Raw genomic sequence first — 16163 nt, 5'->3', positions numbered from 1 at the left:
GTAGATTCGTTGCCAAAGACAATGTATTGTTTTAATAATAAGAGTTGTCAAAGACAAAATATTGTTTTCATAATAAGAGTTGTCAAAGACAATGTATTGTTTTAATAATAAGGGTTGTCAAAGACAAAATATTGTTTTCATAATAAGAGTTGTCAAAGACAACGTATTGTCTTAATAATAAGGGTTGTCAAAGACAAAATATTGTTTTAATAATAAGGGTTGTTAAGACAACGTATTGTTTTAATAATAAAGGTTGTCAAAGACAACGTATTGTCTTAATAATAAGGGTTGTCAAAGACAAAGGTATTGTTTTAATAATAAGGGTTGTCAAAGACAAAGTATTGTTTTAATAATAAGGGTTGTCAAAGACAACGTATTGTTTTAATAATAAAGGTTGTCAAAGACAAAAGTATGGTTTTTATAATAAGGGTTGTCAAAGACAAAACTAATGTTTTAATAATAAGGGTTGTCAAAGACAATGTATTGTTTTTATAATAAGGGTTGTTAAAGACAAAAGTATTGTTTTTATAATAAGGGTTGTCAAAGACAAAATAATTGTTTTAATAATAAGGGTTGTCAAAGACAAAATTATTGTTTTAATAATAAGGGTTGTCAAAGACAATGTATTGTTTTAATAATAAGGGTTGTCTAAGAATAAAGAGAGCTGATATATGACTGGTGATGAATGGGGTTTCTACAGCTACAACAGCCAGGCATCCCTAGGGGTTCTACTACCCAGCTAGTACCCCCAGATTGAGAACCATCTGTTTCTCTTGAACGATTGTAACAGTTACGGGTGGTTCAATCAAAGGTCACGAGTAGAGCGGTAGATTGAAGAGCAGTCTGGGAAGTGGAGTTCTACTCCACCAGAGAGCAGGAAACTGCAGGCAATAGAGACGGTACTCCTGCATGAGTTCACCTTCACATTTATAACTACCCTCAAAAACAGCTATTTAGCTTATCCTCCGGATTCCTTACATCATGAACGGGTCAGCAATGTATACTGCGCCTATCGTGCTGGATATAAAGTTGAAAAGAGGACCACAAGGTAAGAAAATAGCTTTCATTCGCAACTCCGACAAATCTGTTAGTTGGCAAGCTTGCAAACGGATGGCCTGGATAGCTAACTAGCTAGTTAACTGTTGTTAGCTAGCTGGCTGTCTATTTAATTTATGCCAATTTGGTTACTAATCTGGATATTGCAAATAGGCTTCAATTTGAACGCCACGAGATCGGGTTTTTCTACTGAGCCAAATGAGGATCTAGCTAGCAGCTAGCAATGCTAACTACACTGAACTAAAATATAAACGCAACAAACAATGTCAAAGATTTTACAGTACATATAGTTACAGTACATATAAGGAAACCAGTCAATTGAAATTAATGAATTAGACCCTAATCTATGGATTTAACATGACTGGGAATACAGATATACAGTACCAGTCAAAAGTTTGGACACCTCAGTCCAGGGTTTTTCTTTATTTTTTACTATTTTCTACATTGTAGAATAATAGTGAAGACATCAAAACTATGAAATAACACATTGAATCATGTAGTAACCAAAAAAGTGTTAAACAAATCAAAGTATTTTATATTTGAGATTCTTCAAAATAGCCACCCTTTGCCTTGATGACAGCTTTGCGCACGCTTGGCATTCTCTCAACCAGCTTCATGAGGTAGTCACCTGGTATGCATTTCAATTAACAGGTGTGCCTTGTTAATTTGTGGAATGTATTTCCTTAATGCGTTTGAGCCAATCAGTTGTGTTGTGACATGGTGGGGGTGGTATACAGAAGATAGCCCTATTTGGTGAAAGACCAAGTCCATACTATGGCAAGAACAGCTCAAATAAGCAAAGAGAAATGACAGTCTATAATTATTTTAAGACATGGTCAGTCATTTCAAGAACTTTGACAGTTTCTTCAAGTGCAGTTGCAAAAACCATTAAGTGCTATGATGAAACTGGCTCTCATGACGACCGCCACAGGAAAGGAGGACCCAGAGTTACATCTGCTGCAGAGGATATGTTCATTAGTTACCAGACTCAGAAATTGCAGCCCAAATAAATGCTTCACAGAGTTAAAGTAACAGACACATCTCAACATCAACTGTTCAGAGGAGACTGTGTGAATCAGGCCTTCATGGTCAAATTGCTGCAAAGAAACCACTACTAAAGGACACCAATAAGAAGAAGAGACTTGCTTGGGCCAAGAAACACGAGCAATGGACATTAGACCGGTGGACATCTGTCCTTTGGTCTGATGAGTACAAATTTGAGATTTTTGGTTCCAACCGCCATGTGTTTACGAGACGCGGAGGTGGTGAATGGGTGATCTCTGCATTTATGGTTCCCACTGTGAAGCATGGAGGCGGAGGTGTGATGGTGTTGGGGTGCTTTGCTGGTGACACGGTCAGTGATTTATTTAGAATTCAAGGCACACTTAACAGGCATGTCTACCACAGCATTCTGCAGAGATATCCCATACCACTATCATTTGTTTTTCAACTGGACAATTACCCAACACACCTCCAGGCTGTGTAAAGGCTATTTGACAAAGAAGGAGAGTGATGGAGTGCTGCATCAGATGACCTGGCCTCCACATTCACCCAACCTCAACTCAATTGAGATGGTTTGGGATGAGTTGGACCGCAAAGTGAAGGAAAAAGCAGCCAACAAGTGCTCAGCGTATGTGGAACTCCTTCAAGACTGTTGGAAAAGCATTCCAGGTGAAGCTGGTTGAGAGAATGTCAAGAGTGCAAAGCTGTCATCAAGGCAAAGGATGGCTACTTTAAAGAATCTAAAATATATTTTGATTTTACACCTTTTAGGGGGGGGGGGGTTACTACATGTTTCCATATGTTATTTCATATGCCTTCACTATTATTCTACAATGTAGAAAATTGCAGAAATTAAGAAAAACCCTTGAATGATTAGGTGTGTCCAAACTTATAACTTGTACTATTATTATGCTATTATTTGTTAATTTTCTTTTTCTCTGCGTGGTTGGGAAGGGCGGGTTAGTATACACTTGTTGTTTATGAAGCATGTGACAAATACAAATTAGGTTTTTCTAGTCACCTCCAATGAGAATACCTTTATGTAGCTAGCTAGCTCGCCTCAATCTAAATGTATTGGTCACATACACATGGTTAGCAGATGTTGATGCGAGTGTAACGAAATGCTTGTGCTTCTAGTTTCGACCATGTAGTAATATAATAATAATATCTAACAAGTAATATCTAACAATTTCACAACTACCTTATTCACACAAGTGTAAATGAATGAATAAGAATATGTACATATAAATATTAGAGGTTGACCGATTATGATTTTTCAACGCCAATACCGATTATTGGAGGACCAAAAAAAGCCAACACCGATTAATCAGACGATTTAAAAAAAATACAATAATAATATAATAAAAAATAATAATAATAAAAAGAAAATAATAATTGTAATAATGACAATTACAGCAATACTGAATGAACACTTATTTTAACTTAATATAATACATAAATAAATTTAGCCTCAAATAAATGAAACATGTTCAATTTGGTTTAAATAATGCAAAAACAAACTGTTGGAGAAGAAAGTAAAAGTGCAATATGTGCCATGTAAAAAAGCTAACGTTTAAGTTCCTTGCTCAGAACATGAGAACATATGAAAGCTGGTGGTTCTTTTTAACATGAGTCTTCAATATTCCCAGGTAAGAAGTTTTAGGTTGTAGTTATTATAGGAATTATAGGACTATTTCTCTCTATACGATTTGTATTTCATATATCTTTGACTATTGGATGTTCTTATAGGCACTTTAGTATTGCCAGTAACAGTATAGCTTCCGTCCCTCTCCTCGCCCCTACCTGGGCTCGAACCAGGAACACAACGAGAACAGCCACCCTCGAAGCAGCATTACCCATGCAGAGCAAGGGGAACAACTACTCCAAGTCTCAGAGCGAGTGACGTTTGAAACGCTATTAGCGCGAACCCCGCTAACTAGCTAGCCATTTCACATTGGTTACACCAGCCGAATCCCGGGAGTTGATAGGCTTGAATTCAGAAACAGCAGAACTGCTGGCAAAACGCAGGAAAGTGCTGTTTGAATGAATGCTTACGAGCCTGCTGGTGCCTACCATCGCTCAGTCAGACTGCTCTATCAAATCATAGACTTAATTATAACATAATAACACACAGAAATATGAGCCTTAGGTCATTGATATGGTCAAATCCGGAAACTATCATCTCAAAAACAAAACATTTATTCTTTCAGTGAAATACGGAACCGTTCTGTATTTTATCTAACGGGTGGCATCCATCAGTCTAAATATTCCTGTTACATTGCACAACCTTCAATGTTATGTCATAATTACGTAAAATTCTGGCAAATTAGTTCACAATGAGCCAGGCGGCCCAAACTGTTGCATATACCCTGACTCTGCGTGCAATGAACGCAAGAGAAGTGACACAATTTGACCTGGTTAATATTGCCTGCTAACCTGGAATTATTTTAGCTAAATATGCAGGTTTAAAAATATATACTTCTGTGTATTGATTTTAAGAAAGGCATTGATGTTTATGTTTAGGTACAGGTTGGAGCAACGACAGTCCTTTTTCGCAAATGCGCACTGCATCGATTATATACAACGCAGAACACGCTAGATAAACTAGTAATATCATCAACCATGTGTACTTATAACTAGTGATTATAATTGATTGTTTTTTATAAGATAAGTTTAATGCTAGCTAGCAACTTACCGTGGCTTCTTACTGCATTCGCGTGACAGGCGGGCTCCTCGTGAGGCAGGTGGTTAGAGCGTTGGACTAGTTAACCGTAAGGTTGCAAGTTCAAATCCCCGAGCTGACAAGGTACAAATCTGTCGTTCTGCCCCTGAACAAGGCAGTTAACCCACCGTTCCTAGTCATTGAAAATAAGAATGTGTTCTTAACTGACTTGCCTAGTTAAATAAAGGTGTATAAAAATATTTTAAAAATCAGCGTCCAAAATTACCGATTTCCCATTGTTATGAAAACTTGAAATCGGCCCTAATTAATCGGCCATTCCGATTAATCGGTCAACCTCTAATAAATATATGGATGAGTGATGGCCGAACGGCATAGGCAGGATGCAGTAGATGGTATAGAGTACAGTATATACAAATGAGATGAGTAATTTAGGGTATGTAAACATTATATAAAGTGCATTGTTTAAAGTGACTAGTGATACATTTATTACATCCAATTTTTTATTATTAAAGTGGCTAGAGATTTGAGTCGGTATGTTGGCAGCAGTCACTCAATGTTAGGGATGGCTGTTTAACAGTATGATGGCCTTGAGATAGAAGCTGTTTTTCAGTCTCTCGGTCCTAGCTTTGATGCACCTGTACTGACCTCGCCTTCTAGGTGATAGCGGGGTGAACAGTCAGTGGCTCGGGTGGTTGTTGACCTATTTGTCCTTCCTGTGACATCGGGTGCTGTAGGTGTCCTGGAGGGCAGGTAGTTTGCCCCCGGTGATGCGTTGTGCAGACCTCACTACCCTCTGGAGAGCCTTACGGTTGTGAGCGGAGCAGTTGCCGTACCAGGCGGTGATACAGCCCGACAGGATGCTCTCGATTGTGCATCTGTAAAAGTTTGAGTGTTTTTGGTGACAAGCCAAATTTCTTCAGCCTCCTGAGGTTGAAGAGCACAACATGCTGTCTGTGTGGGCGGACCATTGTAGTTTGTCTGTGATGTGTACGTCGAGGAACTTAAAGCTTTCCACCTTCTCCACTACTGTCCTGTCGATGTGGATAGGGGGGTGCTCCCTCTGCTGTGTCCGGAAGTCCACGATTATCTCCTTTGTTTTGTGGACGTTGAGTGAGAGGTTATTTTCCTGACACCACACTCCGAGGGCCCTCACCTCCTCCCTGTAGGCCGTCTCGTCGTTGTTGGTATTCAAGCCCACCACTGTAGTGTCGTCTGCAAACTTGATGATTGAGTTGGAGGCGTGCATGGCCACGCAGTCATGGGTGAACAGGGAATACAGGAGAGGGCTGAGAACGCACCCTTGTGGAGCCCCAGTGTTGAGGATCAGCGGGGTAGAGATGTTGTTACCTACCCTCACCACCTGCGTGCGGCCCGTCAGAAAGTCCAGGACCCAGTTGCACAGGGCGGGGTCGAGAGCCAGGTTTTCGAGCTTAATGACAAGTTTGGAGGGCACTGTGGTGTTAAATGCTGAGCTTTATTCAATGGACAGCATTCTCACATAGGTATTCCTCTTGTCCAGATGGATTAGGGCAGTGTGCAGTGTGATGAAGATTGCGTCATCTGTTGACCTATTGGGGCGGTAAGCAAATTGTAGTGGGTCTAGGGTGTCAGGTAGGGTGGAATTGATATGGTCCTTGACTAGTCTCTCAAAGCACTTCATGATGACTGAAGTGAGTGCAACGGGGCGGTAGTCGTTTAGCTCAGTTACCTTAGCTTTCTTGGGTACAGGAACAATGGTGGCCCTCTTGAAGCATGTGGGAACAGCAGACTGGGATAAGGATTGATTGAATATGTCTGTAAACACACCAGCCAACTGGTCTGCGCATGCTCTGAGGTGGCGGCTAGGGATGCCGTCTGGGCCGGCAGCCTTGCGAGGGTTAACACGTTTAAATGTTTTACTCACGTTGGCTGCGGTGATGGAGAGTCCGCAGGTTTTGGTAGCGGGCCATGTTGGTGGCACTGTATTGTCCTCAAAGCGAGCAAAGAAGTTGTTTAGTTTTGTCTGGTAGCAAGACATTGGGAACCGCAACGGGGCTGGTAATTACAAGACGAGTTGAGTTAAACTAGCATTTCCATGACTTTTCCATTTTTTTCTTTTTTTTTGTGTGAGAAGTTGACCGCTCTACCGCACCTGCAATATTATTTTATGACAAGACTGACCGCGTGGAAGGGAATTTATAGGCTACTTCTGGAATGGTTCTGCTTGTACCTTGTCCCACATACATAACATTCTAATCAGCAAACTTCTCCTTCAGTCCACACCTCTCCTGACCTGTCTCCAACTAATACTAGCTGCGCTACCATAGTTACATAACTTACTCCATAGAGATAGAACACTTTATATTTCTCTATGGTCTTTTCCTCTTTGAATATCCAGACGGTAAATCATTTTATTTATTTATTTCACCTATATTTAACCAGGTAGGCTAGTTGAGAACAAGTTCTCATTTACAACAACACCTAGGTGTATATGTCCACATATTCTAAGTCAGAACCATCCAGAGTAGTGATGCTGTCAGGCAACAAATGTCCATATACTTAGTATGGAGTTCTCATTACCTCACCTGAGAACTTTCCCTTTCATTTCCTGTTCACTCTCTCTCTCCCCCACCCCCTCCCCACCTCTCTCTCACGGCCCCTTTCCCTCTCTCTCTCTCCCCCACCCCCTCCCCACCTCTCTCTCTCACTGCCCCTTTCCCTCCCCCTCTCTCTCTCTCCCACACCCCCTCTCCACCTCTCTCTCTCACTGCCCCTTTCCCTCCCCCTCTCTCTCTCTCCCCCACCCCCTCTCCACCTCCCTCTCTCACGGCCCCTATTCCCCCCCAACACCCCTCCCCACCTCTCTCTCACGGCCCCTTTCCCTCTCTCTCTCTCTCCCCCACCCCCTCCCCACCTCTCTCTCTCACTGCCCCTTTCCCTCCCCCCCTCTCTCTCTCCCCCACCCCCTCTCCACCTCCCTCTCTCACGGCCCCTATTCCCCCCCAACACCCCTCCCCACCCCCTCCCCTCTCTCTCACGGCCCGTTTCTCTCCAGGTCTGGGGTTTAACATCGTTGGGGGTCTGGACCAGCAGTATGTCCTGAATGACACTGGGATCTATGTGGCTAAAATCAAAGACAATGGCGCTGCAGCCCTGGATGGAAGATTACAAGAGGGAGACAAGATATTGGCGGTAAACATTGACTTTCACTTATTTTATTTTTTTTAGGTTTAGAGAAGATAATCTTGTCCCCACCGGCTCAATTGCTAGAGAGCCGACTGGTGGACTAGATTAGGGAGCAGAGGGTAAGAAGGGGGAATGTAAAATGTGATGTTTGAATCGACCAATCAATCGTCTATCTGGGAAATTTGTATTAGGCTTGAGATTCCAGCTATCTACTGTAGAAATTGTGGCTTTAATTACATGAGCCTTTTCTCTGCAAGGGCTATCCTAAATGATCATGGTACTGTCAATTATAGTCCTCGCAAATGTATCGAGCTCCATGATGTTATTTTCCTCTGTGTTATGTAGATTAACGGCCACAAGCTGGAGAACCTGTCACACAGTGCAGCGGTGGAGCTCTTCACGTCAGCAGGAGAGGACGTGCAGCTACGCGTACAGCAGAGGGTGTGTGGGACAACCGCAGGCTCTTTTATCACTTATCTGGGACTTCTCAATCAGCTGTCTTGGGGCAGGGCGGGTCATGTTCACTAGGGCACATTGTAGCAAAGTGTTTGGCAACTGATAACAAAAAGAAGCATTTCTTATTGGACACATTCAGATATACTATAGCCTAGCACTGAACACAACTCAGATATGGAATAAGATGTGTTATTTTGTTGCCCCTGAAGATTTCTCTCTCTCTGTCCCAACAGCCCACCATGGTCATGAATGTTCCCACCAGTTCCAGACCTGACGCTGACTCTTCTGTCTCCTCCTTGGGAATACTTGTGGCTGTCCTGGGAGCTGCTGCAGCCGTTACGTTCCTCTACATGCGCTTCCAGCCACAACTGAGGAGGCACTTTTAACACACTAACTTTCTCCTCAAAGCATTTTTTTTAAGAGCAAAAGCTGGGACTGAACTTTGCTGAAGGCAAAAAAAAAAGAGGAAGAAACAAACTAGGAAAGAAAAGTAAGCCACGTTTCCAATTTATAATTGTTCATATGGTTATAATTATAATTATTCACCCCCCCCCCCTGTGTATTTTGTGATTTATCATAGTTGCTTAATTAACCCAAATGCTAAAAGTACTTTGTTCTCTTGCCACAGGGATAACGCTCATGACGAGTTAACTTTGTCGTTGAATAACAAAGAAAGATGTAGGCTTCACAATAAACATGGCCATCCTACTGCTGAGCTGTGCTCTTCAGACAGAAGGACTTGGCGGTTAAAAAGCGTGTTTATTCCAAATTTATATAATTTTATATCCGTCAAGAGGGGAGAGATTTATTTGTAGAGTTTCTAGGCAGAGTTTGAGCCCTGACTCACTCTACCCGGCTCATTAGTCTCGTGTTCTCACAGGGAGTTTTTTTTGGAAAGACCATGTTGTGTTCAGTCAGAGGACCTTTGTAACTGAGTGGCTGATCTGTTTTGGGGGAGCGCGGCTATGAGAACTCACTCACTGTATTTTGATTTAGCTAGTCTGTTTATACAGATGCATATTAGCTATGTGTTTTTGTTTTCATATTTCTGTTTGTTTATGTTTTGTCCCCCCTGTCGTAAAACCGTCTCTAATGTAGCAAAAATACTTCCAGGTGCAGTAGCTGTAAATGTGTGAAGGTAACGTTTGGGCTCCTGGCGTTGGGAGGTGATTCAAACTGGTCACAATGACAAGGTGGATGTTCAATCAGTGATGTGCTGTGAACATAGTAGCCTGGTCCCAGATCTGGTGCCTCCTCCTGTAGCCTGGTCCCAGATCTGGTGCCTCCTCCTGTAGCCTGGTCCCAGATCTGGTGCCTCCTCCTGTAGCCTGGTCCCAGACCTGGTGTCTCCTCCTGTAGCCTGGTCCCAGACCTGGTGTCTCCTCCTGTAGCCTGGTCCCATACCTGGTGTCTCCTCCTGTAGCCTGGTCCCAGATCTGGTGTCTCCTCCTGTAGCCTGGTCCCAGATCTGGTGCCTCCTCCTGTAGCCTGGTCCCAGATCTGGTGTCTCCTCCTGTAGCCTGGTCCCAGATCTGGTGCCTCCTCCTGTAGCCTGGTCCCAGACCTGGTGTCTCCTCCTGTAGCCTGGTCCCAGACCTGGTGTCTCCTCCTGTAGCCTGGTCCCAGACCTGGTGTCTCCTCCTGTAGCCTGGTCCCAGACCTGGTGTCTCCTCCTGTAGCCTGGTCCCAGACCTGGTGTCTCTTCTTGTAGCCTGGTCCCAGACCTGGTGCCGCCTCCTGTAGCCTGGTCCCAGACCTGGTGCCGCCTCCTGTAGCCTGGTCCCAGATCTGGTGTCTCCTCCTGTAGCCTGGTCCCAGACCTGGTGTCTCCTCCTGTAGCCTGGTCCCAGATCTGGTTGTTCTCTTGCCTATTCCATTGCTGTCCCTATCAAGCCAAGGGGTTAGCATGATGGCACAAATAGACTGGCACTGAGGTTGATGTAAACCAGGCATCTCTTTAGAGTGTATGCCACGTTGTTGAGCATGTCACCTCCCACGTGTTATGTGTCTGAACGAGAGATGGCATTTTAAATGCTTCCAGGTTCACATTGAGGCTTAGGTTATTGTTAAAAGTATTGAAAGTATTTTCTGTTAATCTAATCCAGATGTGTGCATCACGTAAACAGTAATGGCCGTAGGCTACATGTTTTATGGAAAGGGACATATATGTTCGCTTAATCTATTGCTTTCGTTTGTTTGCAACTGGAAAAACTAAATATTGTGACTTTCAAAGGAATGACGAAAGGTCAAAGAACTCTATGGGAAGCCATTCTGTTGATCCAGTGCTCTGATAACGGCCTGATGCTGCCACCTAGTGAACGTTTAGCATTTCTGCAGCTCATCCAATCACTGTAACAGACACTGGACTAACTAGGTGTCATAGGGTGTGCAGCAGGCCCTGTTTGTCATAGTGTCTCCTCCTGTAGCCTGGTCCCAGATCTGGTGTCTCCTCCTGTAGCCTGGTCCCAGACCTGGTGTCTCCTCCTGTAGCCTGGTCCCAGACCTGGTGTCTCCTCCTGTAGCCTGGTCCCAGACCTAGTGTCTCCTCCTGTAGCCTGGTCCCAGACCTGGTGTCTCCTCCTGTAGCCTGGTCCCAGACCTGGTGTCTCCTCCTGTAGCCTGGTCCCAGACCTGGTGTCTCCTCCTGTAGCCTGGTCCCAGACCTGGTGTCTCCTCCTGTAGCCTGGTCCCAGACCTGGTGTCCTAAATGGCGCCATATTCCCTATCTAGTGCATTGCTTTTGACCAGGACCCAATAGGTAGTGCTGCTGGAGCGCGAGGGAGCAGCGCTCTTTTCAATTTGAGAATACACATAGCTGGTAAAAAATATTTCTGTAAAGTTACAACTGATAAATACTAAATATTTCAAATTTAATTACCGCAGAAATTACATGAAAAACCAAATAAATATATCAGCCTAAAGGTAACCAACTCGCTTAGTGCGCTGCCGAACTGCGGCAAAAAAATAGGGCGGGTATTGAGAACGGGCTAGGTGGCGTGTTCTTTCCTGGTCCAACACGCTCTGCGCTCACTTCGAGCGGGCCAAAACATAACAAGAACAGACAGAAAACTAGAGGTGGTTACTAAAACGACTGTCCTCAAAACCCTTGTAATGAACTCACCTTGTCTGAGTGTAGCCGATGTCTTGCAATATCACATAGGCCTAATGATTTAACTAGTATTTTATGTAAAATAACCAAATATAATAGCGTAGGCTATAGCATAGAAGAAGGCCTATATTACTGTAACACTAAAAAAAAAACTTAATTATACGCTTTTAGGATCCACATTAAAGCTGAGCAGTCACATTTCTTTCCGTCGTGCGCTGTTGAGTTTTGACCGCGTGTACCACTAGGCAGTATATAGCCTACGCTTTCTATGATCGAAAACAAAACACACGAAAGACTAATAGTTTAACACCGCCTGTTCTAATTCGCTCACGAAACAGTAATTCCTGAATATCTAAATGCCTATGGTATTGGGTTTCACCTGTATGTAGGTGTGTGACTCTGCTGAATTATAGAAAGTTCATGAGTTCAATAAGTAAGTGTGTCACTTGGACAGCGATAATATAGCGGCAATGTCAATGCTGTGTGTTTTTTTTTTGATGACGTTAGGGCACCTATTAAATTCATGTTGAATTTGCGTGCACCAGCATGAGTCATTTGTAATGTAAATTTAGACTGTTCTTGTGTCACCTTGGACTGGAGTCAGGACACTCAACTGGGCCTCAACCAGACTTGAGTACAGAATATCACCTCTCCAAACGGATTGTTTGTTTCAAATGGCATGAATGATTATTGGTGTAACAAATGAATTGCTGTGGAGTTTTAACCTAGTTTGGTTGCCAGATCTCTACACTTTGTCCATGCAACAAAAATCAAGCTAGTATGAAGATAGATGACATGTATACTAAAAAAAAAGCTGCCCTCTCTATGTTTATTCTGCTTCTATGTTGTCCACCAGTTTGGTGCAGTATAGTTCCCCTTTTGATCGAATGAAACCTTGCCGTAAATTGTATTTAATTTGGTTAGTGAACTTATGTGGAGCAGAAGACATTGTTGCCCTATTCTCACTTGACTTGACACTAAACGTTAGGGAACTAGAATGAACATTGGAATTGGACTTGTGATGTGGTGTAATGATTTTTATGGGAATATAAGATGAAAGATCAAATTTAAAAGCCTAACAAGTTATGTTTTGTACTAGATATTTTCTAGACAAGGAGGATGAATTTGTAGCTGCTTTTAGGGCAGCTAAGTGGGGTTAAACCTGAGTGACAGTGTCTCTGTGCTATCTTATCGTTCCATTGGCTCGACATCGCGCAATGGGATGCCATCGAGTAGAAGTATTGTGTATTTACTGTGGGCACTGACAAAACACTCGTAGAGCCCGTGGTGGGCAAGAATCTAAAGGGAAATAATGGTATTGTATGGAGTCACAGGGGTGACACTAACAATGACTAATCTAGGCTGTGTCCCAAATGGCTATGTGCCAAATGTGACCCTATTCCCTATGTAGTGCCTACATAAGCCTCTGATCAAAAGTAGTGCAGTAGATAGGGAATAGGGTGCCATTTGGGACGATACTATGTATTTGTTTTAATTTAAAACACATTAGGTGTCTGAAATAATGCGGCTTGAAATAACTCACTTCCATTATCTTCCCTTTTTTATTAATTTTCTGTAAGAGACATACTGAATGCAGTATTCAAGTTCACAATTCATGTACGTTTTGCCCTATATCGTTGTTAGCCAGTACTATATTTTTTTGGATTATCAATGTTATGCATTGTATAATTTTTTTGCCTTAAAATAAAGCAGTATTTTGTTTTCAAATTGAATAAAACAATCAAATAAATAAACCTCTTATGGTCAGCATAATGTTTCTCCTTTTTTCTTCTTGCAAGTACTTGTATGTCCTTGTCTCCTACTGTATATGTCCTTGTCTCCTACTGTATATGTCCTTCAAGCAAGTATTCATTTGTGTTGTAATGCACTGTACCTGGGGCGGCAGGTATCCTAGTGGTTAGAGCGTTGGGCCAGTAACCAAAAGGTTGCAGATCGAATCCCCAAGCTGACAAGGTAAACATCTGTCATTCTGCCTCTGAACAAGGCAGTTTAACCCACCGTTCCCAGGTAGGCTGTCATTGTAAATAAGAATTTGTTCTTAACTGACTTGCCTAGTTAAATAATTACCCTAATGCATGGCTCTCCCCTATGCTGATGTTCTGCACAATATAACATTGCTACTGATTCTGCTGTAAAGATTCCACCCTTGGCTTTGGATGATAAAACATTTTTAAAATGATCTCTTGGTAAAAGCTTTGTCGACTTCTGTAACCCCCACTCTTTCCCCATTTATGCAGCCCTTAATCAATTTGTGGTGGTGCATCTAGAGGCAGCACGATGATGGAATCAAACATTCACGCTTGATCCGAAAATGATGTTCGGAGGCGCCGAATTTGATGTGACTCAATTGCGGAGCCTCGGATGGCATGCAGAGGCCAGATTGAGCTCATTTTGTAACAACGCTGAGAGCTTCATATAGCTCAGCATTGACATAATTAGTGGCGGAAGGTCCTCTATAAACACAAATTCACTTCCTTGACAACAGCTCTGCACCCCCGAAGAGCAAGACGTATTAATATGTCCTGTCTTCTGCAAAGGCCGTATCGCCGTAAATGCGGCACGGACAATGCAGACACCAGGTTGACAATGCAGCGCCTTTACTCGTTCCCATTCGCAGAGAAGCATGCCCCCCCCCGGGCCGTACACAGGACGAGCTGCGACGCGCAGCACAGGTCATGGCTAGAAGGGATACAGCGTTTGTTAAATTAACATAAAAGTTTTAGCTTGTTTTCCTAATTATCTGAACCTGCTACGAAGGGCCAAATCTAACAAATACTGTATCAAATCTAGTCATAACCCGCACCACACGGTTCGGATGATTTCATTCACTTTCTTTTGAGCAGTTTCTCGAGACCGGAGGACACCTTTTTTTGTTGCGGCGAGAGATAATGCTGTGATGGGGAGGATATCATCGAACAGAGGACAGTAGCTAACTACAGCAAAACGACTCGACTCTCGATATGTCTGTGTGATGAAAGGGCCACACCATCCGCGACTGTTGTTAACGAACTCAACTACTTCACCAGCTACAATTCTCATGGTTTGGCTACGTCCTATTCCTGCGCTATTGCTAGCTTTTACCACCACAGCTGACAAGACAAAAATTAACCTTAAAACAATACGGAAATATATTGCCAGCTATCTATTTTTTTTTTGCATTATCGCCGCCTTTGAGATAAGTGATATTCCGCGGTTGATATCCCGGATTCATCACACAGATTAACCAGATACTCGAGTGATTAACCAGATACTCGAGTGATGCTCTGTTAAAAAGACTTGTCTTCAAAATGGAAATCAGTCGGTAGGAGGCAAGATGAGGTGGGACCATTCTAGCCAATGAGAGGACAGATCTCCGATATAAAGTTATTTTCTTCTCTCAAATGTTTCCGCGATGTCACGTGTCCTACTTATACCGGTACACTCTTTTAACAACTTAAGCAATACGAAACTTCTATTCGATCAAATAAGCCACACGTAGCAAATAAACCATTACTTTTTTTTGTTAACCAAATTCCACACTCATTGTAGGCCGTCATTGTAAATAAGAATTTGTTCTTAAACTGACTTGCCTAGTTAAATAAAGGTTTAAAATAAACTTTCAAAAACGCCACCTGCTGGATAAGACAGATTTTGGGCCCATTTCTCCATCTCGCTTCGCCTCAGCCTCTGATTATCATCATCCTCCCAGGCCAGCTGTGCTGTTTTTCCAACTGCTGTTTTAGCTTGTCAATGTACAGTCGATTGATCGCAGTTTATGCGATAACAGAGGCAACCGAAGGTTTGGTTTCCAGAGCCCTTATTTTTCTTGCTTGGTAATGGAAATGGACCGTGTTTAACAGTTCTGCTAGTTCGAGCTAGCTAGTGAGCTAACTAAACGGAATTGTGTGTGTGTGTGCCTGTGGTCTTTACAGCCAGAAAGCGAAATATAACGTTTCCCCCCCTTGATATTTAATACCTTTTTTTCGACCTCTAAAGTCTAGATAATCGTGGCTTTGGAACGGACAGAATTATTGGACATAATGTATTATTTTGGCTGAGGCCAGAGCATGACAGACTTTATATCCATCAATCATCTGACCTGGTGCTTCTTCCAGTCCAATACGCCGCGGTGTGAGTAGCCCATCCGGGAAGCGCACATTAAGCAGAGCACCATTCTATGCGCCTCTTGGGTGTCGGGGCGAGAGGTGCTAAGTAGTCCCAGAGCGATTACGTCGGAGGGAGAGGACGACGTTGCCTTGCCATCTCAGGATTAAACCATGGCTAATGAACCTGTCATCCTTAATGTGTATGATATGGTAAGATTGTGTGTTTTCACTCAGTGCCATTATTTTGCATGGGAATCATTGTAACATATTTAACCTACTATTGTCACACACACAATATATACAATATTTAGTCTCTTTGCTAACACACACACGATTTGTTCTATTTTTTGTGCGAACCTAAAATTAATTTCCGTTCAAAATCCTATTTTTCGTAACCCTAAACCTAACCACAAACCCCTAACCCTAATTCTAACCCCTTTGTCCTCAAGGGGATGTAGGAAATGTCACCACGACGGATTATTTTTCTTGTTTTACTATCCTTGTGGGGACTTTTGGGTGATTTTAGGTCCCCACAAGGATAGAAGAACCAACCAACACACACACACACACATATATACACACACAC

The 16163-nt window shown here is 42.8% G+C and overlaps 2 protein-coding genes across 2 annotated transcripts in view; both read left to right on the top strand.

Annotated features, from left to right (window-relative positions):
• The first annotated feature begins 852 nt into the window (after window positions 1-852).
• Window positions 853-13244, top strand: LOC129811300 (synaptojanin-2-binding protein-like). Its single transcript, XM_055862495.1, has 4 exons — window positions 853-1048; window positions 7776-7912; window positions 8252-8347; window positions 8596-13244. Exons 1-4 carry the CDS (start codon window positions 982-984, stop codon window positions 8746-8748), a joined length of 453 nt encoding a protein of 150 aa, XP_055718470.1. The 5' UTR covers window positions 853-981; the 3' UTR covers window positions 8749-13244.
• Window positions 13245-14449: 1205 nt separating this feature from the next.
• Window positions 14450-16163, top strand: part of LOC129811299 (deubiquitinase DESI2-like) — a 28330-nt gene continuing 26616 nt past the window's right edge. Inside the window, exon 1 of the mRNA XM_055862494.1 lies at window positions 14450-15787. Within this exon, the coding sequence (XP_055718469.1) occupies window positions 15749-15787 (39 nt within the window). The 5' untranslated portion in view covers window positions 14450-15748. The remainder of the gene's footprint in view (window positions 15788-16163) is intronic.

The sequence above is a fragment of the Salvelinus fontinalis genome, chromosome 15 (assembly GCF_029448725.1).
Source record: "Salvelinus fontinalis isolate EN_2023a chromosome 15, ASM2944872v1, whole genome shotgun sequence".
NCBI classification, from domain to species: Eukaryota; Metazoa; Chordata; class Actinopteri; order Salmoniformes; family Salmonidae; genus Salvelinus; species Salvelinus fontinalis.
The sequence above is the reverse complement of the archived record's forward strand: the minus strand, read 5'-3'. Positions and strand labels throughout refer to the sequence as shown.

Coding starts and splice junctions, on each gene's coding strand:
- LOC129811300 (XM_055862495.1), top strand. CDS start 982: ATGAACGGGTCAGCAATGTATACTGCGCCTATCGTGCTGGATATAAAG. Junction 1,049..7,775: donor GTTGAAAAGAGGACCACAAG/GTAAGAAAATAG, acceptor GTTTCTCTCCAG/GTCTGGGGTTTAACATCGTT. Junction 7,913..8,251: donor AGGGAGACAAGATATTGGCG/GTAAACATTGAC, acceptor TGTGTTATGTAG/ATTAACGGCCACAAGCTGGA.